Raw genomic sequence first — 25,332 nt, forward strand, 5'->3', positions numbered from 1 at the left:
GTGGTCTGTCGATACCCGATTTTGGTAAGCCAAGAAAGACATTTAATTGACCATTGTTCAATGAGACAATCCTGAGTCTAGTACTCACGCCACCTCAAGGTCTGAGGAGCCTGACTGTTGCTCTATGAAAGCAGTTTCTCTGGAGGAGTGGAGAAACTCTAATCACACAATGAAGAAAAGACAAACAAAATAACTTACTCATATTTATGCTCTAAGGCTTGCTAACACTGTACTACATTTATTTTAGATGATATTTAAAAATGGCCTTTATTAAAAATTAAAGCTTGTATGTGATAGAATTGGAGCAAAAGGCAAAATTAGAAAAGGGGGGGAATGAGGGAGACGGTGATAGAAGTGTGTGTGTACGTGCATGAGTGTATGTATATGTGCGCATGTATGTATGCGTGTGTGCATGTGTGTATGAGCGTGTACATGAGTATATGTGTGTGTGCATGCACACGTGTGTATGAGTGTGTGTGCACGTGTGTGTACGTGTGTGCATGTGTGTATGAGTGTGTGTGTGCATGTGCATATGAGTGCGTGTAGGGGTGTGAGTGGACAACAAGGAAGATTCTAGAAAGCCTTTCCCCTTTCTAATCACCCACAGCTCTAACATCCATCGTCAGCACCTGCCAGCACTTCCTGGCATGCTACAATCTGGTCACCATCATTCTTATCAACTCACTCCTCCAACAAATGTTAAGAAATTTCATTTTTTTCATTTCTACCCTCTTTCCTCAGTGACAGACAGTTCAGAAACAGAGACACTTTTGAAAAATTCCATTTCCTACCCCAAAATGAATTTTAAATAGAAAAAGAACTAAGGGCATTGGCTTTTCATTTTGTTTCCTATATACTTACATTTTTGCTATGTCAACACAGTATGACACCTTTCCGTGCAGATTTACCATGCCTACTTAGAGTGTCTGTCCTTCAGAAGGCTCCCCAGGAGTGGGCCCTCTTCTAGAGTCTATCTGGGGGGCACAGCTTTCGATTTTGGCACAACATCTACTGCCAAAGACAAGGCCCAAGAAACTGGACAGACTTTATGAAACTGTCTCAAGATGAGACCATGTTAGCTTTCCAGATTTTAGCTTACCATGTTTTAGACATATTTTACTAACTTCAATTTATCTTTGCTATGCTTTTGGACATTTAAGAGTGGTACGATCCACATACATAACATTTTTTTTTCTTTGTGAAAAATAAAAAGGCAGTCTCCTTTAGGACAGCAGTTGCTCAAATTCATTATCTTGATTTCCCACCCTGAAATGCCACAAACAAGTCTGTATCCTGCTAGGAATAAAAATCAAAACCAGTAACTCTAATAACCAAAAACCAAACCAGTTGTCATCGAGTCGATTCCGACTCATGGTGATCCCCTGGGTTTCAAAATACAACTGTGCTCTATAGGGTTTTCAATGGCCACGATCTTTTGAAAGGCTAGGCCTTTCTCCTGAGTCACCTCTAAGTGGATTCAAACTGACAACCCTTCAGTTAGTAGCTGAGTACTTAACTGTCTGTGCCACCCAGGGGTTCCAATAACTCTGATAATGCCCTGATAAATTTGCTTTTCCTGACCATAAGCTCTTTCTACTGGATTTATAAGCTACACTAGCTTAGGAAATACCATCCTAGCAAAAAAGTTTCATTTTCTTTCACATTTCATTTTCTTTATGTATTTCTGGTTACAGTTACAGAAACAAGCCAAAAATACCAACTCCTGTTAAAGAAATCAGTGAAAGAGTCTGAATACTGGAAAAGTATCAACTTCATCATCTAGAATAAAACTTAAAGATAATCTTATCTGAAAAAAAAAAAAGGGTACCAATAAGTCTGATTGTCTGAATCAAGATTTAAGATGGAGGTGGGCAGAAAGGTCTTATGGGGGGGCTACATGACTGTGCCCAGGCCACCTACCCAGTCCCTAATTGGGGCCTTAGGAGAGGAGGATGGGAAGTTAGAAAGGAGGGGAGGGAGACGACAGCTGGCAACTAAAGGCAAAGGGACGTTGGCCAAGTGGATGACGCCCAGTCAGCGGGTCCACAAGCAAATGAAAGGCAGAAACACAAAGGAAAGTGCTGTCACTCTTCATCTGGTTCCTTGCTGTTTTGTTCAACTATCTATACCATATAACATTGTGTTTCCTCCCTCTGCAGTCCGGATCGAGAGTCAGGATGAGGGCTAGAGTAACGGCTCCATGACTTCCTAAAGATAAGCTTACTGAGCTTATAATAAATATGAGAATAAACACTACATTTGAAGCAGAACTTTTAGCTCCTTGGAAGACAGGAGTTTTGTCACTGTAAATACTCATTTTAATTTTATTTAACAATCGAGTTTCTTGAGAATTATGAAATAATTTAATACACATCTATTATGTTGCTAGTTCAAACCCTGGAAAATATGAATGAATGAATAAATGAAGGAACACACACACACACACACACACACACTGTAATAAACCCCCACATATCCCTCCACTTTCAACAGTTCACAATTTATGGCCAGTCTTGTTTCACGTAGATCCTATCTACTTCCTCACTTTCCTCGTGATTTTGAAAATTTCATAAATTAGAGGCTTTCTCTACACTACTTGAGGAAGAAGACACTCTGTTCCAACCCAGTACCAGGAAAAACACCCCTCAGGACAGATACTGCATCCAATGTAACTCAAAACTCACATATCAAAAATATTTACATAGTGACCTTGTACTACCTTACTACTTTTTTTTTTTAATACAAAGAATTGTTTGATAGTGAATAATAATAAAAAAAAAACCCAAACCCATTGCTGTCAAGTCGATTCTGATTCATAGCAACCCCATAGGACAGAGAAGAACTGCCCCATAGGGCTTCCAAGGAGCGCCTGATGGATTTGAACCACCGACCTTTTTTGATTAGCAGCTGTAGCTCTTAACCACTACACCACCAGGTAATGAAAAACACATAATCTCAAAACAAATTTATAAAATGTATAATTATGGCAAAGATTTACTCACAGTTAACTCCTAAGACTTAAACATGTATGTAGGAATTTCTATAAGCTGAAGTATATAAAGGAAAATAAATGAAAATAAATATAACAGAATGGCCCTCGACAATAACACCTTAGTTTTTTTTAAATGTTTTCCTAATAAAGAATATACCTAAGAAAGAGAGGTTCACTACTTAAGAAACATTTTGTATTTTAGCATATATATTTAATTACTCATTTTCTTTGCTTCAGCACAGTAGAATCTCCATAAATCAAACCAAGGGACTTGAAGTATTTACCATTCATGACACTTAATTTGGTTTATATCAAACGAGTCATAATTCTCTCCAGAGTCTTATATTTTCTTACACACACACACTTTTTCTCTGTTGGCCAAATACAACTTGTTCTCTGTTACAAAAAAAAAAAAAAAAATCCTGAATCATATACTTACATTTCAGCCTGACTTCATAGGATATGGCATATTGGAAAAGAAATTATAACATGCAAATATGGGACTTTTATACAATTAAGGTAATGAGGAAGTCTGTCTTGGAAGTACAGCCTTAGTGCTCCTTAGAAGTGAGGATGGCAAGACTTGCCTCACATACTTTGGACATGTTAATAGGAGGGACCAGTCCCTGGAGAAAGACATCATACTTGGTAAGGGAGAGGGTCTGCAAAAAAGAAGGAGACCCTCAATGAGATGGACTGACACAGTGGCTGCAACAATGGGCTCAAACATAGCAACAATTGTAAGGATGGCACAGGCCTGGGCGGTGTTTCCTTCTATTGACTCCAAACTTGGTCAGGTACACTGCCCCCAGGGGTAGCTATTTCCTTCCCTTGTTCAGAGATTCCCCAGTAGCTCTCCTCACAGACTCAAGTCCATTCTCCTTAGCCTTGCTTTGATGGCCCTTCATCATCTGTGATGGAACTACTTTGCAAGCTGTATTTCCTGAAGACTCCCAGGGTCACAGAGCACATCCCCATCCTCCAATAGGGCACAACTTCTCTCATATCTGTGCGAGAGCCTGCCTGCCCCTCTTTCTGGCCATAACACTTTCCAGTGCACTATTCTTTGACTGATGAGGTCCTTTCTATGCTTATCCCCAATATCACCTGTTCTTTGAAGCCTTCTCTGACCACCTTGGCTGAGTTACTTAATCCTCACCCCCCAGCTTTTCCTTCTGTACTACCCTAATCATTTCACTAAAATACCACTAAGATTTTGAAGACTAAGGTGTTCCTGACCCCAAGCCTCATATACATGCAAGAGCTGGACAATGAGTAAGGAAGATCAAAGAAGAATTGATGCCTTTGAATTATGGTATTAGTGAAGAATATTGAATATACCATGGACTGCCTGAAGAATGAACAAACTTGTCTTGGAAGACATGCAGCCAGAATGCTCCTTAGAAGTGAGGATGGTGAGACCTCGTCTCATGTACTTTGGACATGTTATTGGGGGGACCATCCCTGGAGAATGACATTGTCATGGACTGAATTGTGTCCCCGCAAAAATATGTGTATTAACTTAGTTAGACCATGATTCCCAGTTTTTGTGGCTGTCTTCCATTTTTTTAATTGTAATTTTATGTTGAAAGGATTAGGGTGGGACTATAACACCACTCTTACTCAGATTCAGTGTAAAGGGAGTTTCCCTAAGGGTGTGGCCTGCACCACCTTTTATCTCTCAAGAGATAAAAGGAAAGGGAAGCTAGCAGAGAGTGGACCTCATAACACCAAGAAAGCAGCACCAGGGGAAGAGAGCGTCTTTTGGACCCAGGTCCCTGTGGCTGAGAAGCTCCTTGACTGGGAAAGATTGAGGACAAAGACCTTCTTCCAGAGCAGACAGAGAGAAAAAGCCTTCCCCTGGAGCTGACGTCCTGAATTTGGACTTGTAACCTATTAAAAATTAGACTGTGAGAAAATAAATTTCTCTTTGTTAAAGCCATCCACTTCTGGTATTTCTGTTACAGCAGCACTAGATGACTAAGATAGACATCACGCTCGGTAAAGTAGAGGGTCAGCAGAAAAAAAGAGGAACACCCTTAATGAGATGGATGGACACAGTGGCTGCAACAATGGGCTCGAACATAACAACTGTGAGGATGGCGCAGGACTGAGCAATGTTTTGTTCTGTTGCACACAGTGTCGCTACGAGTCAGACCTGACTCAGTGGTGCCTAACAACAATGACAAATACTAAGATATTTTACTGGATAGGTCGCCAGGTGATGCAAGTAATTTATGATGGGTTACTAACCTAAGGGTTGGCAGTCCCAACCCACACAGCTGCATCATGAAAGAAAGGCCTAGCAACATGCTTATGTAAAGATTACGGCCAAGAAAACCCTACTTTTTGACACATGGGGTCACCATGAGTTGGAACTGACTCAACCACAATGGGTTTGATTTGTTTGGTTTTTGTTTTTCTTTTTTATTGGTTAATTGTACGGGTGTCATGTTCTTCTACTTGATTATGAGTTTCTGACAGGCAATGGCCACCATGTTTATTTCTGCTTCCCTGCATACAGCAGGCACTCGGCAAACCATCATGGGATAAAATGGGTGACAGGCAGAAGCAGCATAAGAGATAATTTCTTTAACATAAATAACGATCTAAGCTTTGTCAGATAAATCAAGAATGTAAACAGTCCAGACTCTTCCATGATGATATAAACATCTGTGGTTATGGTGATGTGTTTCCAACACTGGTTCTAAGAATAAATGACAGATGACAGTGACAGCTCTTGAAACCTTTCATCTGCCAAGCCTTTATTTGATAAATGCATTTTAGCCCCATCTTAGGGCTGTCTCCTCCTCTCCTAGTCCAATTTGCTCATCAGTGTGGAATTATTTCATAAACATATTCAAATAAAAGGACAGGTGTTTGATGAATTAAGGGAGAAATTAAATATTCAGTATATGTGAATCGATTTTGCATTGTCACTCACATGATAAACTCAGAAAAGTAGGAAAATACTAAACCTGGTTGTACCCTGGTTAAAGAAACCTGGTTTGGGCAACATGGAACTCTTTCCAAACCACATGCCCTCCTTTTTTGTTTCCTATGATTTTTTTTTTATGATATAGGGTCACTATGAGTCGGAATCGACTCGACGGCAGTGGGTTTTTTGGTATGATGTGGCCACTCCTGGCCCGGTGCAGAAGACGCCAGGGAGGAGCCACTCTGTTTGTGAATAGGGAAGGATGGTTATTCATCCCGGTCTGCACTAACTTTGCTCTGGGTCATGTCCCAAACACCACACTCAGGCTGACAGCTTACAAAGGGGACCCAGGGAACTACACCAGTCCAGCTTCTTCATCTGACTTTTCAATAAATCATGTTGAATATACTCTCATAATGCTGGTGGCCTACACCTTTAAGCCAGACTTCATGAATATGTAATTACACTACTATATTATTCACAGAGGACTCTAACTATCAGAACTAACCAGGTCTTCACTGGCTATACTTCTATGATTGATTCGGTGGCACTCCCTCCCACGATCCTTGCCTTAGTATAACGCCTTGCAAGTAGGGGAAACTAGAAGGAGAAACAATACTCAGGGCAGTTGCAAATAACTGAAATAGAAAACCAGTTATGAAGTGTCAGAAGTGCCTAGTTTTAGCTTAACCTGTTGCCGCTGAGTAGATTTCAACTCACAGTGATCCTATAGGAGAGAGTAGAACCACACCATTGGGTTTCGAAGGAGTGGCCAGTAGATTCAAACTGCCGACCTTTTTGTCAGCAGCCAAACGCTTACCCACTGCGCAACTGTAGCTTTAGCTTAGGAAGAGTTGTATTTCATCTGACGGGGGAGGAGATTTCTGAGAGTCAATAGAATTTAAGAGATTATAAAATGGGTGCCTCAAGAGAGGGCTTGGGAGAACTGTAAATCTGGCTTATGCTATAGCCTGGTCCAGAGAAGTCATATCAAAGTTCATTATTTCCTGACCTGGAGAAGAAGTAACCTCGTCAGAAGTACCCATTGATACCCGGCCATGCCTACAGATATTTATGGTGGTAAACTCTTTCCTCATCTTGCTTGCATATACACATTCACAAACTCAGACACACCCAGCTCAAGAATGGAGCCCAGGACATTGTTCTACACAGTCATGAGCTCGTGATGATGAATGCCACTGATGGGACTGAGCTCCTTCTCAGGGGAGACTGGATTTACACCTAGAAACTGACCATCTACAGGACAAACTGCAGCCTTGAGCCACGAGCTAAAGCAATCACATACATTTTACTTCTGAAATACAGACTCTTTGACTAGGTGTTTTAAATTACACTCTTTTGCCCCAACCCCTTATTAAGTTTACCCAGCAGAGATTTCCAACTTTGGTACAAAATACAACACCCTTGGGTACGTAGTGTCCAGAGTTTAAGAAGCACTGAATCTTGATTATTGCTTTTTCTTTTTCTTTGTTAAGAGTAAAATTTAAATAAAACACTAAGATGACTCTAAGAAATCTTAACAGACTTTTGAGGAAGCATTTTTTTTTTTCTTTGTAAAAATGCATTAGGAGAGAATTGCGGCACATATGCTACTTCCATTATTTAAAAAGGGCTGAACACAACCGGCCTTATGAAAGAGCTCTTTCTAAGAAGTAGAGGCTTTTGTAGTCACAGAGAGAATTACATGTAGGGTAGTAGAAGATGCCTATAGCTCTTTAGAACCTGATCGGAAGTTCTTTTTTGCTAACTTCTTATACTCCCTTGCCATACCCATATTCATCTCTGCAGAACAGTCTCGTCCTTAGTAAACCAGCGACAGAAGTCACGGAAGCAGAGGGAGTACGAGGTGACGGAACACCATGGGGAGCCTGTAGAAGAGGGCGTGTGTAGCCACGGAGCGGCTCCGTCAGGACCCCGAGGACTGACCTTAGGCACCCAGTAGCATTTCGCAGCACCTGTGATGAATGCAGCTGGATTTTCCGATCGTCCTGAAGAGGCGAGTGTTCCCAGCCGGAGTGGGGGATGATCACCGCGTTGGTCAGCACTGCCAGGGCATCCTGGATGATGGGCATCTTGAGAGCATCGCATGATGAGAGGTTCCAAAGGACTCCTGCAAGAGACACAAAGGAGCTTGTTGGTGGCCAGTATTTTTTCTCAAAACAGTTCTCCCTGTTCTAGTTAATGAAAGCTGGCAGGGAGGTCTAAGAGTGTGGATGGACATCCTAGTATGGGCCCTTAATTTTAGAGCATCTGTGTGCACCCACTGGAAACCAGACAAGAGGGCAGAGAACTTGTGGTATGACTGTCTTTGTTTCAACACGGAGAGTAACCAAGGCTGAGAGGTCTGATTGAACTGAGGGTACCAACCAAGTTTCCGTTTACCATCAATACGATGGATGTGAATTCCCAAATTCGAGCCAAGAGACATAAGGGTCATTTGAAGCAGGCCAGAAAGGTCTGGTGATCTGTTTTCAAAAAACCAGGCACTGCAAACCCTATGAAGCAGAGTTCTACTCTGACACACATGGGGCGCCATGAGTTGAAATCAACTCAATAACCACTGGCTATTGAAAAAAAAAAAAAAAGTAGAGCAACGTGTACACATGGTCTCTGTTTCTCTCAGCTTCCTTATTAAAGCAGCCGCCAACAGGGAGGACCTTAGAAGAACCAGCATCAGCTCTGATGACAACTGGCCCAATTAGAAATTAAAATTTACTGTCACTTTCAACAGCTTTGTCAGCTTTTCTCTGAAAGCAATGCTCCAAGAGAACCTATAGAATGTTCTGCCTTAAATAATTTCGAAGGGACCAGGAGAAAGTGGAGGGCATATTTGCAATGGACAGAGTATAACAATGATTGATATCGGCAGAGCAAAAGCAAAATTTTAGGCAAGATGAACTGTTCGAAGCCTAATTTTCTTAAAGAGAACTTATGATTGGACTAAATTGTGAAAAGGTCAAAAGTATTCCATACACATTATAACAACATTTGAAAATGCCTTTTTAGATAATCATTCAATATGTTGTTCAAAACAGTACACAAAATGGTAAAAAGACAGAATAACATTCTCTTTTCCCATGAAAGAAAGACTATATACTCCCTGAAGACCAACCTGAAAAGATACCATCACTGCAGCTATTGTGAATAAAATACTGCGGTTGTCTTTAGAAAGACACCTTCAAACTTATTTAACAAGCTTTCAATATATTCTACTCAGATGAGGTTTTGTTTCATCAACAGGAGTGCCATGGGTAAAATAAACAGCACGCATCTACTTCTGAAACTGTGTTATTAATTTCTGGTATTGCACATGGCGAGCTATCCAAAGGCCTTAATACTATGAAGTGGAAAGTTGATAGTGTTTGACTGTTAATAACTAAATAAAGTGACTAACGGTGCCATGAGTCGGAATTAACTCGACAGCAACTGTTTTGTTGTTGTTGTTTGCTTGTCTTTGTACCCAGACTAGTTCCTAAACACTTTTGTGTGCGTTTTTGTATTGCTTTTAGCATCCTAAAGTAAGTATACGAAAACACTCAAGGATAAACAGAAGGTACTCAAACGTATATTCTGAGTTGGGCTGAACTGAAATATTAGAAATATTATCATAAGCAATTATTTTAAATAAAAAAGAAGCAGTTTCTTTATTAATCCCACTAAGAACATTTTTACTAAATTTTGGAGAATTTAAATAATAACAGTGATGACCTTCATTCTTTTGTAGTCTCACAAAAGTTATTTTCTGTAGTAAACTAATCGGTTTTTCCTTTTTAAAAAGCACATTAAGGCTCTAAAGCAAGGTGGTAATGACAGCAGAGCCTGTCGAGGGAGGAACGGGCAAAGGAACTCTTTTCTGGGCAATGTTTCTATAAACTGAAATGGTTCTAAAAAATAAAGCATATCAAAAACAAACAAATCACATTAAAATAAAATGAATGTCTACCCTAGCATTTTAGGATAACTTTTAAGAATATCATTTCAAAGTTTTTGTGTCTGTTCTAAGTAGACAATGTAGGATATACAGAAACCAACCATGAGTTTTTTCGTTTCCAAACTATAATCTGAAAACACCCATACAAGAAAATTAGCCTCGTAGATGTTGAAAATATGTGTGATATGTTTACTGTAAGACACATTTCCTCTAAAAGCTAAATCAGTAAGATAGAAACGTTTAAATAAAATAGTTAAAATAGTGGTGTAAAGTAACACAAAGCCATATTCTGAAGTTCTGGAGGTCAGAAGTCTAAAATGGGTCAATGCTGTGTTTGGCCAGGTCCGGCACCACCCCTGTGAACAGCTGTGGATTGGACCATCGTGATCCATAGCGTTTTCATTGGTTGATTTTTGGAAGTAGATCACCAGGCCTTTCTTTGTAGCACATCTTCGTCTGAAACCTGTTCAGCACCACAGCAACACGCAAGACTCCACTGACAGACAGGTGTTGGCTGCGCATAAGGTGCACTGGCTGGGAATCGAACTGGGGTCTCCTGCGTGGAAGGCGATAATTCTACCACCGGACCACCACTGTTTCCACATGCGGCCTTACATATGCTACAACTGGAGAAGCTTCTCCGAATTGGCAAGCACTCAGTCTAAACTATCTTCCCAGATACTTGCTGTCATATCTCCTATTTTCATTTTCAGCAGACCTTGTTGCTAGCTAACATTTCTCATGCTTTTTATTTACTTGTTTACTTTCTGTCATCTATTCCCTGCCCCCTCTCTAACATACAGACACATGCACAGGTCCTGCTCACAGAATGAAAGCTGGGATGTCTGTCATGTGCTCATCAGTGAATCCCCAGCATACTCCCTGACACCCATTATGTGCTCACCAAATAGGAGCCAAATGAATAGAAGCCATAATAAACGGATGATATAACCCTGACAGAATGCCATGGGCTCCAAGCATTAAACAAACATTCTTTGAATATTATGGCACTAGCAAAATAAGGAAACCCTGATGGCATAGTGGTTAAGAGCTATGGCTGCTAACCAAGAGGTCGGCAGTTCAAATCCACCAGGCGCTCCTTGGAAACCCTACGGGGCAATTCTACTCTGTCCTAAAGGGTTGCTATGAGTCAGAATCGACTCGATGGCAGTGGGTTTGGTTTTTTTTTTTTTTGCTTTAGCAAAGTAAAGCAATGATTTGAAAGAATAAGAGAGCAGATGCCAGATGTGATGTTATAAATAATAAATCCAAATGAGAATAAAAAATGTTATTTAAATAGGATTATATACCTTGATTCTATAGAAAGTCTGTTTCTAGTTAGTAGAGAAAAGTGGAGGTCATTAGAAAACATTCATCAGTTTAGCATTAGAAGGCTTATCTTTGGTGTGACATTTGGGTGGTTGTCTTATATTAACTCGCTGATAATTCTAAAGGAGCCAAGGTAACGCTAAAGTTCAATTCATCAAAAACTGTGGAGTAAATTGAGTTTGCACTGGCATTCAGCATTCCTAAAAAGCAAACCCTTTTATTCTTACCTGAAGGTAAAATAAAATATTTTAGTATTTCGGCTGGCGGTCACTAGCAAATTTTAATCTGCCTGATGAAAACATGCCAGCGTCTTCCAGATGACTGTCTGGGATATAATCTGCCAAATGCACGATTTTATTTTATTACTTGTATCAATAGCTTTCCCTTATCAAATGCAAAATTACTGCCGTTTCAAATATAATTTTGACAGTAGCTTTAGTTGAGAAGATATTTAAATAACTAATTATGTATATTAAATATATTTAAAACATAGCCAATTTTTGTTTCAGGCACAGGATGGCTCTTTTCCTTGCGATTATCCATATTCATGAGCAGTAATTGGCTCATTAAAATTGCTTTAATAAAATCTTAATTACTTTCATTTGATCCTTTACTTTGTTGTAGTAGAGGGTAATTGTGGTTTCTTTTATCCTGAAAGAGATAAAAACTATCTTTTAAAAAAAGATTAAGGAAAAAAAAAGAAGAATTTTAATAATAACCAGTAATCAGTTACCAGCGAGTTGATTCTGACTCATGTCAGAGTCGCACTGCACTCCATAAGGTTTTCAATGGGCGATTTTTTGGAAGCGGATCTCTAGGTCTTTCTTTTGAGGAGCCTCTGAGCAGACTTCTAACCTTTCCATTAGCACAAGCTGGTTAACAGTTTGCATGACTCACTTACTCTTACTTAATAATAAACTAAGCCAAACCCATTGCTGTCAAGTCAATTCCGGCTCATATCGACCCCATAGGGCAGAGTAGAACTGCCCCATAGGGTTTCCAAGGCTGTAATCTTTGTCCAAGCAGACTGCCACATCTTTCTCCTAAGGAGCGGCTGGTGGGTTTGAACTTTGGACCTGTCGGTGAGCAGCTGAGCACTTAACCACTGCACCACCAGGGCTCGATAACATCAAATATTGCCTTGTGGCCCTGCAATTCATTACCATAAGCCCTTGATTTGCTTTCAGCTTTTTGTTTCAATTTTTAGACCTAAACGCAATCTCCTAACATGGGTGATGCACATTCCAAAACCCACAGGAAAACGGCTTAATTTACGTTAAACGGATGTTTTTAAAATTTATTTTACATTAACCAATTAATTATAAATTAACTTAGTGTACTCATTGAGAGTTATTTTCAATAAATCAATCATTTATTATATTCAGAGCGTGATGGTTTGCGTACCTCAGGAAGGGTGAAAAGACAGAAAAAAAGTCAAGGTTAGGTCGGGTTGGAGGTGGAGGTGCTGTAAGATCAAGCACAATGCCCAGCACTACCTTCTTCCTCCCTACCTGTTTACACCTTGAGTCTGTCAATGGTGGGGGTGTCTGATCAAAACCTGGAACCCATGACACCCTGATTCCTGTTGGGCTGTGTGTGTGCCTGTTTATGCACACAACATTTGGGTACATGTATAGAGGTGCTTTCACGGAGGGGTCAGCTACCAGCATGCACCTAAGAAGTAATGACCTCTGGGGTGTGGCTATGAATTGGAACTGTCTCTGAGGGTCCTTCCAGATGGTTTGTACGCTACCCCCGAAAAGATTTGCATGCTACATAATCCGATGCTTTTAAACATAAAAGTGTTTATCTTGAGTCCATATTAAAGTTTACCAAAATGTTGCTAAAATAAGGAGTAGTCAATGAGGCCAAAACTCAGATTTCCTTTTTTGGAGTCCCAGTAATGTGGTGACCAGAACAAATACTGACAAGTTCTCCTCATAAATACTCCAGACGAGGAAGCTGCAGTGACTACAGGGGTTAGCTGAAGTTTTGACCTTTTAGGATTTGGACTTGCTGAACCATTCTGAGAGTCTTGCAGTGATGCTGATGAGATGATGCTAGGACTGGCACATGGGAAGGGAGGGAAAGAGGAATTGGATTGTGATAGTCAACCATACACCGGAGCCCTGGTAGCACAGTGGTTAAGTGATACAGCTGCTAACCAAAAGGTTGGCAGTTTTAATCAACCAGCAGCTCCTTGGAAACCCTATGGAGCAGTTCTACCCTGTCCTATACGGTCACACTCAATGGCAATGGGTTTATTTATTTATTATTTATGTCATCTTACTATGGCCGTTTAGAATTTCTTGTCCAAATGCAAAATACTTTTTAAAATAACCATATATACATAAATGCTGAGAATGAAGCAGAATTGTTCTCGTGTATATTCACAATGTGTACGGAATTTGGATAACACCAGTACAGACGGAGAGTGAGTTGTCCTTTAATTTGAAAGTTCATCTGATCTTTGCTGTTACACACCAGGCAAGTTCTGATTTAAGCTGACTAAATCCACCCGGGTCCCATGAGATGTTTTCATTTCTGAAGTTCAAGAAAAAACTTTGTTGTAAGATACAGCCATCGATATTGAGGTGTTGTCTGGTTCCAAAGCCAAAAGTGATCCCAGAAAGACTTTGATATTCAGATTTTAGCGCCAGAAACATACCTTAAAAATCGAGACCAAGCTGGTATAGATTAGCATACATAAGAGGTCTATGTTCGACCTAAAGTTTTGATTAGATTTAAAAAAATTGTCCTCAGTGTTGTTTTCAGAGCCTAGATTAATTTTACTTAGAACTAAGTTTAAAGGCAAAAGCTAACTTTCTTTGAAGAAACAATTAAAGCTCAGATAACGCTATGTATGATCTCTCTGTCTATTCTATATTGTAGTATGAAGAGTCAAATCATCTGCAAATCCTTCGATTAAATTTTCACAATAAAGGAGTAAGAGGGCAAATGTTAGTCATGGAAAACGACGCTCGTCACCAGCTGGGGACAAGGTAATACAGCTACTATCTAAGAAGGAAGGCACTCATCCTGTGTTAATTTTTTTTTTTTTAGTGATTGCACTTGAAAATAATCTGGATGTCGCTGTCTGGTAGTAGCCATCTGTGAAAGTCATGGGTTCATTTTTAATCATGGCGTTTTATAAATGAACCATACAGTTCTGCAGTTCTCAATTCCCAGGAGACCAACAGCTAGGAATATAAAATTAGGTTTGCCTGGAACTACTGCCTTCTAAATGACCTTGGGTATGCCAGAACTGGAAAAAGTGTCATCAAAACACCCAGGCTGAGTTTTATACTCTCTAAAAACTAGCCCTGGTCTATTGTTATTTTTGTTATTAGGTGCCATTGAGTCAGTTCCAACTCATAGCAACCCTATGTACAACAGAACGGAAGACTGCTCTGTGCCATCCTCACATTCATTGCTGTGTTTCCGCCCATTATTGCAGCCACTGTATCAATCTATCTCATTGAGGGTCTTCCTCTTTTTTGATGACCCTCGACTTTATCAAGCATGATGTCCTTCACCAAGCATGGTGTCCCTCCTCATCAAAGTATGTGAGATGAAGTCTCACCATTCTTGCTTCTAAGGAACATTTTGGCTGTACTTCTTCCAAAGCAGATTTGTTCGTTCTTGTATTCTTTGACAACGCCACAATTCGAGTGCATCAATTCTTTTTCCACCTTCCTTATTCATTGCCCAGCTTTTGCATGCATATGAGGCGATTGAAGAAAAAAAAACAAACAAACATGGTTTGGGTCAGACACAGCTTAGTCCTCAAAGCGACATCTTTGATTTTGAACACTTTTCAGACCTTTTTTGCAACAGATCTGCCCAATGCAATATGTCATCTTATTTCTTGACTGCTGCTTCCATGGGCATTGATTGTGGATCCAAGTAAAATGAAATCCTTGACAGCTTCCATCTTTTCTCCATTTATCATGATGTTGCTTATGATAAAGTCCCATTGTGAGAATTTTTGTTTTCTTTATGTTGATGTGTAATCTATACTGAAGGCTGTAATCTTTGATCTGTATCAGTAAGTGCTTCAATTCCTCTTTACTTTCAGCAAGCAAGGTTGTGTCATCTGCATATCACAGGTTGCTAATGAGTCTTCCTCCAATCCTGATGCAGCATTCTTCTTCACATAGTTTAGTTTCTCAGATTATTTGCTCAGCATATAGATTGAGTAAGTATGGTAAAAGGACACAACCCTGACACACACCCTTCCTGATTTTAAACCATGAAGCATCCCCTTGTTCTGTTTGAATAACTGCCTTTCGGTCTATGTACAGGTTCTGCATGAGCACAATTAAGTGTTCTGGAGTTTTCATCCTTCACAATGTCATCCCTAAGTTGTTATGATCCATATAGTAGAATGCGTTTGCATAGTCAATAAAACACACGTAAAATTTTTCTGGTATTCTCTGCTTTCACCCATGATACATTTGACATAAACAATGATATCCCTTGTTCCATGTCCTCTTCTGAATCTGGCTCAAATTTCTGTCAGTTCCCTGCTGATGTACTGCTGCAACCATTTCTGAATGATCTTTAGCAAAATTTTATTTACGTGTGATATTAATGACACTATTCCATAATTTCTGCATTCTGTTGGGTCACCTTCCTTTAGAATGGGTACAAATACAGATCTCTTCCAGTTGGTTGGCCAGGTAGCTGCCTTCCAAATGTCTTGGCATAGATGAGTCAGCACTTTCCGAGTTGCATCCATTTGTTGAAACATCTCAAGTGGTATTTTGTCAGTTCTTGAAGTCTCGTTTTTTGCCAGTGCTTCTGTGGAGTTTGGACTTCTTCCTTCCATATCATTGGTTTTTGATCATATGCTACCTCCTGAAATGGGTGAAAGTCAACCAATTCTTTCTGGTACAGTGACTCTGTGTACTCCTTCCAATTTCTTTTGATGCTTCCTGCATCATCCAACATTTTGTCCACAGAATCTTTCAATATTGAAACTTGAGGCATTAATTTTTTTCTTCCATTCTTTCAACCTGAGAAATGCCAAGCACGTTCTTTCCTTTTGTTTTTCTAACTCCAAGTCTTTGCACGTGTCATTAAAATACTTTGTCTTCTTGAGTTGCCCTTTGAAATCTTTTGTTCAGCTCTTTTCTTCATTTCTTCCACCATTCACTTTAGCTATTCTATGTTCAACAGCAAGTTTCAGATTCTCCTCTGACATCCAATTTGATCTTTTCTTTCTTCTCTTTTTAATGAGCTTTTGCTTTCTTCATGTATGATGTCTTTGATGTCATTCGACAACTCATCTGGTCTTCTTTGGTCGTTAGTGTTCAATGTGTCAAATATACCCTTGAGATGGTCTCTAGATTAAAGTGGGATATACTCAAGGTCATATTTTGATTCTTGTGGACTTGTTTTAATTTTCTTCAGCTTTAACTTGTACTTTCACATGAGCAGTCAGGCCCTGGCCTTGTTCTGGCTGATGATATTGAACGTCTCCATTACTTCTTTCCACCGATGAAGTCAATTTGATTCTTGTATATTCCATCCAGTATTCCATCCAGTATTCCATCCAGTGAGGTCCATGTGCAGAGTCGCTGTTCAAGTTGTTTAAAAATGGTATTTGCAATGAATAAGTCACTGATCTTCCAAAATTCTATCATGTGGTCTCCTGCACCATTTCTATCGCCACGGCCATATTTTCTAACTACTAATCCTTAATTGGAAACCTGGTGGCGTAGTGGCTAAGTACTACAACTGCTAACCAAAAGGTCAGAGGTTTGAATCTGCCAGGTGCTCCTTGGAAACTCTATGGGGCAGTTCTACTCTGTCCTATAGGGTCGTTATGAATCAGAATCGACTTGACAGCAGTGGGTTTAACCCTCCTCTGTTTCCATCTACTATAGTTAGCACATACACCTCATTCCACATGTTGGAGACAGCACAAGAACTGAAAATAAATTTTGAAGAGCATCCTTTGCTAAGAATCCTTGCTAAGAATGGAAAGAGGACAGCTGGGGACATTCTTTACTAATGAAGCCATTTTAATGAGCACTCTTGGTTCCTACTGCTGTCAAAGGACAGCAGGCATAAAGAAGACATGGTGGCAGAGTAGAAAGGGCCACAGTTGGGAAACAGTGAATGCGGTTTTAACTTCAGTGCTCACATAATCAAGATTAAAAATAGTTCAGAATTTAGAAGGCTATCAATAAGTGTTTACTGAATGGATGAACAATCAAATGAAAGAACCAATAAATGAATGAAGTTGTTTGGTCATGATAATGTTACAGTATGAAAATCTCAAATTATCACAGGGCATGCCTGAGCAAGGTTTCCAAAATAAGACCACACTGAAAATTAATAACAGGCCAAAATTCCTAATGTTTCTGAGTTCTTATTATGTACTAAGGTCTTTGCTAAGCATCTTACAGTAACTCTTCAACCAATCTCATTGTACAGATGAGAAAACTGAGACACAAAGATGTTCAATCACTTGTCCAAAGTCATTCGACTAGAAGATGAAATTGAAGGTTGGAGATAGTTTTGTCCATGGTGCCTATGAACAGTCAGACAAATGCCCAAACCCGAACACCAAATCCACTGCCATCGAGTTGATTCCGACTCATAGTGATCCTGTAGGACGAAGTAGAACTGCCCCATAGAGTTTCCACGCAGTGCCTGGTGGATTTGAACTGCTGACCTCTTGGGTGGCAGCCGCAGCACTTAACCACTACGCCACCAGGGTTTCCAGGCACATAAATTTGCTACTTAAAACTGGAGACAGGTGATGTGGTTCGTAATCCTTTGAAATAGAATCCATGAACACAAAAGGATGTTCTGCTTTTCATCTTTTGCCATTTTCTTTTTAGCCTTAGTTAATGTACCTTGAGAAATTTCAAGAAGTCATTTGAGTTTATAGAACGAATAACAGTCTGCTTTGAAACAACTTTTACAAATATTTTCTCTTGCAGTCAATTCTACTGACCTCTACCAAAAAACAAAGCACAGCTACAATCTGTGAAAAACACTGAATAACACCAATTAAAAAAAATACACACAAATTGAGATGAAGGATAATTGTAAAACTAAATCCTTCTCTTATCCACCACCCTAATTTTAACATCAAGTCTCATTTTCAGTTAAAACAATGTTCGATATTGATATTCCATCATAATAACACCAGTCATAATCATAAACTCTCATTTACTGAGCCATTCTCATATTGTATGTATTATTTTGTTGGATCCTTCCTACCACCCCATGAAATAGGGACTGCTCCTTATATCCTGTTACAGATTCCTAGCTAAAGATTAAAGAGGTTACAAAGTCCTCCAAGGACAGGCAACATCTGTGAGAGGTGGGGCTGGGACAAAAACACAGGCTCTCATACTCCAAATGATCTTGTTTTCTAGAGACACTGTATTTAGAGGTTATTTTTTCATGGAAAATATGATGACAGTAGATAAGAAAATTAAGACTCAACTATAATCTCTGCTGATCATGTTCAAATTTAGATTTCTGAGCTTCCTTCCCAGAACTCCAAATGTGAACATCTATTCTTGTAGGTTTATTTTCTTTTGCCTCATATTCCCCAATCTGATCCCCTATCCAAATTATACATTTGGGGAAAATTCTAACTACTTCCTTCTGCCACTTGCTGTAGTTTTAATTTCTCAGTAGATGTTTTGTGAGCGCCTATCAAAGCACAGTATCACTAGGCACTCTGGGGAGTATACAGTAAATTAAACAGAGTCCACCTGGGAAGCTAAAAAATAACACTTGCTCAATAAAAAATGAAACTAGCACTACCCAGTGTATGTGATAAATTCCATTAAGAGTCCAAAATGATATGATGTAAAATTTCAACAGAAGATTGCTGTGGGAGGGTGTTGTGGGTTGAATTATGTCCCCTAAGAAGGTATGTTGAAGACTCGACCTTCAGTATCTGTGAGCGTGACCTTATTTGGAACAAGGTCTTTGCAGATGTAATCAAGTTAAGATGAAATCATACTGGAATAGGGTGGGCCTTACACTCAGTTTCTGGTATAGTGGAGGACAGACATACAGAACACTGAAACACACACAGGGGAAAAAGGTGATGTTAAGACAATGGTAAAAATTGGAGGAATGCTGCCATAAGCCAAGGACAGCCAAGGATTGCTGGCAACCACCGGAAGCTCGAAAAGGCAACCGAGGATCTTCCTTAGAGCCTTTGGAGGTAACCAACCCTGTTGACACCTTGATTTCAGACTTCTGGCCTCCAGAGCTGAGGGAATCAGTTTCTGTTGTTTTTAGCCACCCAGCTTGTAGTGCTTTGTTACTGCAGACCGAGGAAGCTAATCTAGAGGGTATCACAGAAGGTTCTATGGTAGAGAGGGTGTGTTTGGCCCTTGAGTGGTGGATAGAACAAGCAGAGATGGGGAGAGAGGCATTCAGGTGTCCAGGAAGAGAGAGAAAAGGCTTGTTGGTATGAATGAGCAAAGGATGACTGTCTTAATATCCATGGACTTACCTGTGTAGTAAAAAAAAAAAAGAGACCCACTAAAATGTTAATTCACGGAGAACACATTTCTCATCAATCAAAAGTGACTTAGCATTTGGACAACCACAGTCTTGCACTACAATAGTGGTTCTCATCCTATTCACCACAGAGAACTTATGAAAAATTTCCATGCTAATGCTCTACCCAAGATGTTCTGATATAATGATGTAAGTGGTCTGGGATGAGCCACCAGAGTGCTTTTCTCATTTTTTTTTTTTTTAAAGGGTAGTTGGAGTGAAGAACCACTGGGGTTGGAATTATTATAGCTTGTAGCATTAGCAGCTATATAACAAACCCCGATCTTGACAGCCACCTGCTGAATAACGTCCCCCTGTACTTAAGGATAACATTGAAACTTCTTATCCTGGCCGACGGAGTCCCTGAGTGGTACAAGTGGTTAACACACTCGGCTCCCAACCAAAAGGATGGAGTTGGAGTCCCCCAGAGATGCCTTGGAAGAAAGGCCTGGTGATCTACGTCTGACGGATCAGCCATTGGAAATCCTGTGGAGCACAGTTCTACTCTGACACACATGGGGTTGCCATGAGTTGGAACTGACTCCACGACAGCTGATTTGGTATCCTGGCCTAAAAAGTCCTTTAGGCTTTGCGTCCTGCTCACCTGCTCTCCTGAGGGTCCCAGCAGGACACAAAAGGCCCACTCAACTGGGATTCTGGAGAGAATATAATGAAGCAACTCTTCTCCTAGACGTGGGTAGAGCTCAGGGGCCTACCCTAGGGTAGTAAAGTATCTAGTGACCAGCAACAGTGGGAAGCCATGGCTGCCTGACTGGGCAAGGGCAGGACACGGTGTTTCCAGCACCCTGGGAGAATGGGAGCCTCAGGAGGAGAGCCATGGTCACAAACGTTCTCAGCCCTGCTGGCAGGACAGAGGAGTGGGAGGGCAGGGAGGGGAAACACACCTCTCTCTCTTTCCTGGCGCTCTCTGGCTTGTAGGTATCTACCTCAGGTGTTGGCTTTCTTGTTTTGTCTCTCTCCACTAAAACCTCTTGAGGCTTGAGATCACTTCCGTTCTTTTTCATCACTGGCTACCCAGCTCTACAAAGTACCTGCTGAGCGTTTGTGGAGCTGAATTCTTAGGTGGCTTGCTTGCTCAAATATATGAGAGATTCTGCAAGACAGAGAATATTGCCTCATATGAAGCTTACTAATCACGTCTCTCTTCTTCTATCCTATAGTTTATCTGTGTTCTTCACAAGGAAACATAGTAGAGGGAGGTGGGGCCAAGATGGCAGAATAGTCAGATGCTTCCTGTAGTCCCTCTTACAGCACAGACCAAAAAAAAAAAAAAAAAAAAAACAAGTGAATGGATTATATATGACAATCTAGGAGCCCTGAACATCAAAAACCAAGGTGAGGAGTTGGACTGAACAGCAGGGGGAGGGAAAGACAGTTCAGAAGCAGGGGGGATTTGCCAGACCTGACCTGGCCAGAACCCTGCAGGGTGGATCAGCTGGCGCATGCAGGCTGAGGCAAATGGTAGCATTTGGGACGAATTTTCCATAATGGGGGTAACCGAGCAGTGGAGAGTCTACACAAGCCCCCAGAGTCAGGGGAAGCCACCCTGGATCTGTTAAAATAAAATGCAAGCCTACCTACCTTGTGGGATCCAAACTACCATGTGGGATCCAAATAACCCTTCCTCCTCTGGGGAAGTGCCTCTTTTCCCTTTACCCATGACCTCCCTGCTCTGCTCCGGTCCCAGTCTGGCTTCAATGATTGCTGCATCCCCTGGGCTGGAAGTAGGACTTATCGTGCATGCCCAGGCCAGCCTCCTGGGTTTGGAGAAGGAACAAATAAAAAAACAAATAACAAACAGGAAAAAATAATCTGCCATCTTCCCTAAGCTGGAACCTAAGGGCAGGCACTGCCCCTTTGCCTAGGTACAGACATAAAGGGTCCGGGGACTTCGAATGCCTTTCACCCCTGCCTAGAACTGTGTGGGCCCATTTCAACAGCATAGGCCCTCATTAGCATAATACAACAGGGTATATACCTGAAGGCTATTTTCAACAGCAATAGCTAAGGGGAGTGGCACATTTGTGACATTTGACACCACCCTGCCCATTAAGCAGGGTCCTGACCTACCCACATCAGTGGGCTGAGGACTGGTGGCCCCACTCATGCTACCTAGCCACCCACAACAGGGGTCCTAGAATAAGTGATGCCTCCCAATCATTACAGCCAACAGCATTGGGTGCCCAAAGTCTGGCTGCAAAACACACTCACCTATGTGCTGCTCTAGGGAACAATGACATGCCTTCCACTTAGGCACTCAGGGTAGCTGTCAGCCCCCTACCTTGCTGTCAGATACCTGTGCCTACTCCAATCACCCCTATGTAGCCTTGCCTGTCTAGGACTGTAGGTGAGAGCCTGCACCACACCCTTGGTGACTGACGACCTGGACACCTGAGCTGAATCCACACAAAAAGTAAATGGACTCCTGGGCTCACATACCTAGTAGCAGCTCTAACTGCTTGGTGACAGGATGCAAGAGCTTCATAGACACCAACAATCAAAGCAACTCACATGAGCAGCCTATTTGGGCATATCAAAACAAAACAAAACAAGAAGCTAGGACACAGTAAGCCAACATAAAATAAACATAATAACTTGTCGATGGCTCGGAGACAACAGTCAATATCAAATCACATAAAGAGGCAGACCATGGTGGCTTCAGCAAGCGACCAAAGCAAAGAACCAGGAAATCTCTCAGAGGAAGAGAAAGTCTTGGAATTACCAGAGGTAGAATTCAAAACATTAATATACAGAGATCTTCAAGAGATCAGGAGGAAGATCAGGCAAAATGCAGACCAAGCCAAGGAACACACAGAAAAGCAACAGAGGAACTTAGGAAGGTTATATAAGGGAAAAACAACAAATTTAACAGGCTGCTAGAATCCATACAGAGATAGCAAATAGAAATCCAAAAGAGTAACAATAAGATTTCAGAATTAGAAAACTCAAAAGAAAGTCATAGGGGCAGGATTGAGGCAATGGAAGTCAGAATTAGTGAGACTGAAGACAAAGCACTTGACACCAATTTACTTGAGGAAAAATCAGATTAAAAATTAAAAAAAAAAAAATGAAGAAACCCTAAGAATTATATGGGACTCTATCAAGAGGAATAACCTACGAGTGATTGGAGTATCAGAACGGGGGTGGGGGTGGGGCGGGGTGGGGAATAACAGAAAATGCAGAGAGAATTGTTGAAGATTTATTGGCAGAAAACTTCCTTGATATTGTGAAAGATGAGAAGATACCTATCCAAGAAGCTCATCGAATCCCACACAAGGTAGATCCAAAAAGTAAGTCACTGAGACATAATCAAATTTGCCAAAACCAAAGATAAAGAGAGAATTTTAAGAGTGGCTAAGGGTAAATGAAAAGTCACCTACAAAGGGGAGTCAAAGAGACTAAGCTCGGACTACTCGGCAGAAACCATGCAGGCAAGAAGGCAATGGGATGAAATATATAAAGGCTTGAAAAAAAACAAAACAAAACAAAAAAAACCTGCCAGCCAAGAATTATATATCCAGCAAAATTTCTCTCAAATACGATGGTGAAATTAGGACATTTCCAGATAAACTGAAATCAAGGGAATTTGTAAAAATCAAACCAAAATTACAAGAAATCCTAAAGGGAGTCCTCCGGTAAGAGAATCAATAACATCAGATAACAACAAAAGACTAAAACACAGGACAGAGCAACCAGATATCAACCGAGACAGGGAAGCCACAAAAATAAGCCAAAGCACTGAAAATATGGGAACAGAGACAACGATATGTGAAAGATGACAACATTATAACAAAAAGGAGGAACTAAATAGTGTAGTCACAGAACTTTCACATGGAGAGGAAGTTAAGGCGATATCAAGAAATAAAAGATTGGTTTAAAGGAAGAAAAATAGAGGTAAATATTAAGGTAACCACAAAGGAAACTAATAATCCTATACATCAAAATAAAAAAGAAGAAAAACATAAAGACGCAGTAAATACAAAATCAACACAGTGAAAAAGATGAAAAGAAAATACATAAAGAACAACAACTGAGTACAGAAAATTAAGTGGAACAAAGAAACCATCAACAACATACACACACACACACACACACAAAACCATCAAAATGACAGCACTAAGCTCATACCTATCAATAATCACACTGAATGTAAGTAGACTAAATGCACCAAAGAAGAGACAGAGAGTGGCAGAATGGATAAAAAACCATGATCCATCTATATGCTACCTACAAGAGACACACATTAGACTCAAAGACACTAAACTAACTAAAACTCAAAGGATGGTAAAAATATATCAAGCAAACAACAATCAAAAAAGAGCAGGAGCAGCAATGTGAATCTCTGACAAAATAGACTTCAAAGCAAAATCCACCAAAAGGATACGGAAGGAGGTTATATAATGGTAAAAGGGTAAATACACCAGGAGGATATAACCTTAATAAATATTTACACACTCAACGATGGGACTCCAAAATACATAAAACAAACTCTAACAGCATAGAAAGGGAGAAATAGCTCCACAATAGTAGTAGGAGACTTCAATACACTACTTTCGGTAAAGGACAAAACATCTGGAAAGAAGCTCAATAAAGACACAGAAGATCTAAATGCCACAATCAACCAACTTGATCTCATAGACATACATATGGCACTCCAGCCAACCGCAGCCAAGTATACTTTCTTTTCCAACACACAGGTGACATTCTCCAGAACAGACCACATATTAGGCAACAAAGCAAGCCTCAACAGAATCCAAAACACTGAAATATTACAAAGCATCTTTTCTGACCATAAAGACATAAAAGTCGAAATCAATAACAGAAAATGCAAGGAAAAAAAAATCAAATACATGGAAACTGAACAACACCTTGCTCAAAAACTACTGGGTTGTAGAAGAAATCAAGGACAGAATTAAGAAATTCAGAGAATCAAATAAGAATAAAAACACATTCTACTGGAATCTTTGGGACATAGCAAAAGGAGAGATGGGAGGTCAATTTATACCAATAAATACACACATCCAAAAAGAAGAAAGGGTCAAAATCAAAACATTAACCCTATAACTCCAAGAAATAGACAGCAGCAAAAAGAAGCCCTCAGGTACCAGAAACAGGAAATAATAAAAATTAGAGCAGAAAAAAATGAAATAGAGAATAGAGAAATAACTGAAAGAGTTAACAAGACCAAAAGCTGGCTCTCTGAAAAGATCAATAAAACAGATAAACCACTGGCCGAACTGACAAAAGAAAAACAGGAGAGGAAGCAAATAACCCAAATAAGAAATGAGATGGGAGATACTACAACAGATCCAAATGAAATTAAAAGAATCATAAAAGAATACTATGAAAAATTGTACTCCAACAAACTGAAAACCTAGAGGAAATGGACAAATTTCTAGAAACACACTAACTACCTAAAGTAACACAAACTGAGGTAGAAAAACTAAGTAAACCTATAACAAAAGGAGAGATTTAAGAGGTAATTAAAAAACTCCCAACAACACCAACAAAAAGCCCTGGGTCTGACAGCTTCACTGGAGATTTCTACCAAACTTT

At 40.2% G+C, this 25,332-nt stretch overlaps 1 protein-coding gene across 2 annotated transcripts in view; it reads right to left on the reverse strand.

The window, feature by feature from the left end:
* The window catches only part of CTNND2 (catenin delta 2), a 1,201,869-nt gene that overhangs the window by 247,029 nt on the left and 929,508 nt on the right, over nt 1–25,332 (reverse strand). For both annotated transcript variants that reach the window (XM_049861022.1, XM_049861014.1), the window contains exon 12: nt 7,878–8,061. In XM_049861022.1, coding sequence (XP_049716979.1) covers nt 7,878–8,061 — 184 coding nt within the window. The remainder of the gene's footprint in view (nt 1–7,877; nt 8,062–25,332) is intronic.

The sequence above is a fragment of the Elephas maximus genome, chromosome 2 (assembly GCF_024166365.1).
Source record: "Elephas maximus indicus isolate mEleMax1 chromosome 2, mEleMax1 primary haplotype, whole genome shotgun sequence".
Lineage (NCBI taxonomy): Eukaryota > Metazoa > Chordata > Mammalia > Proboscidea > Elephantidae > Elephas > Elephas maximus.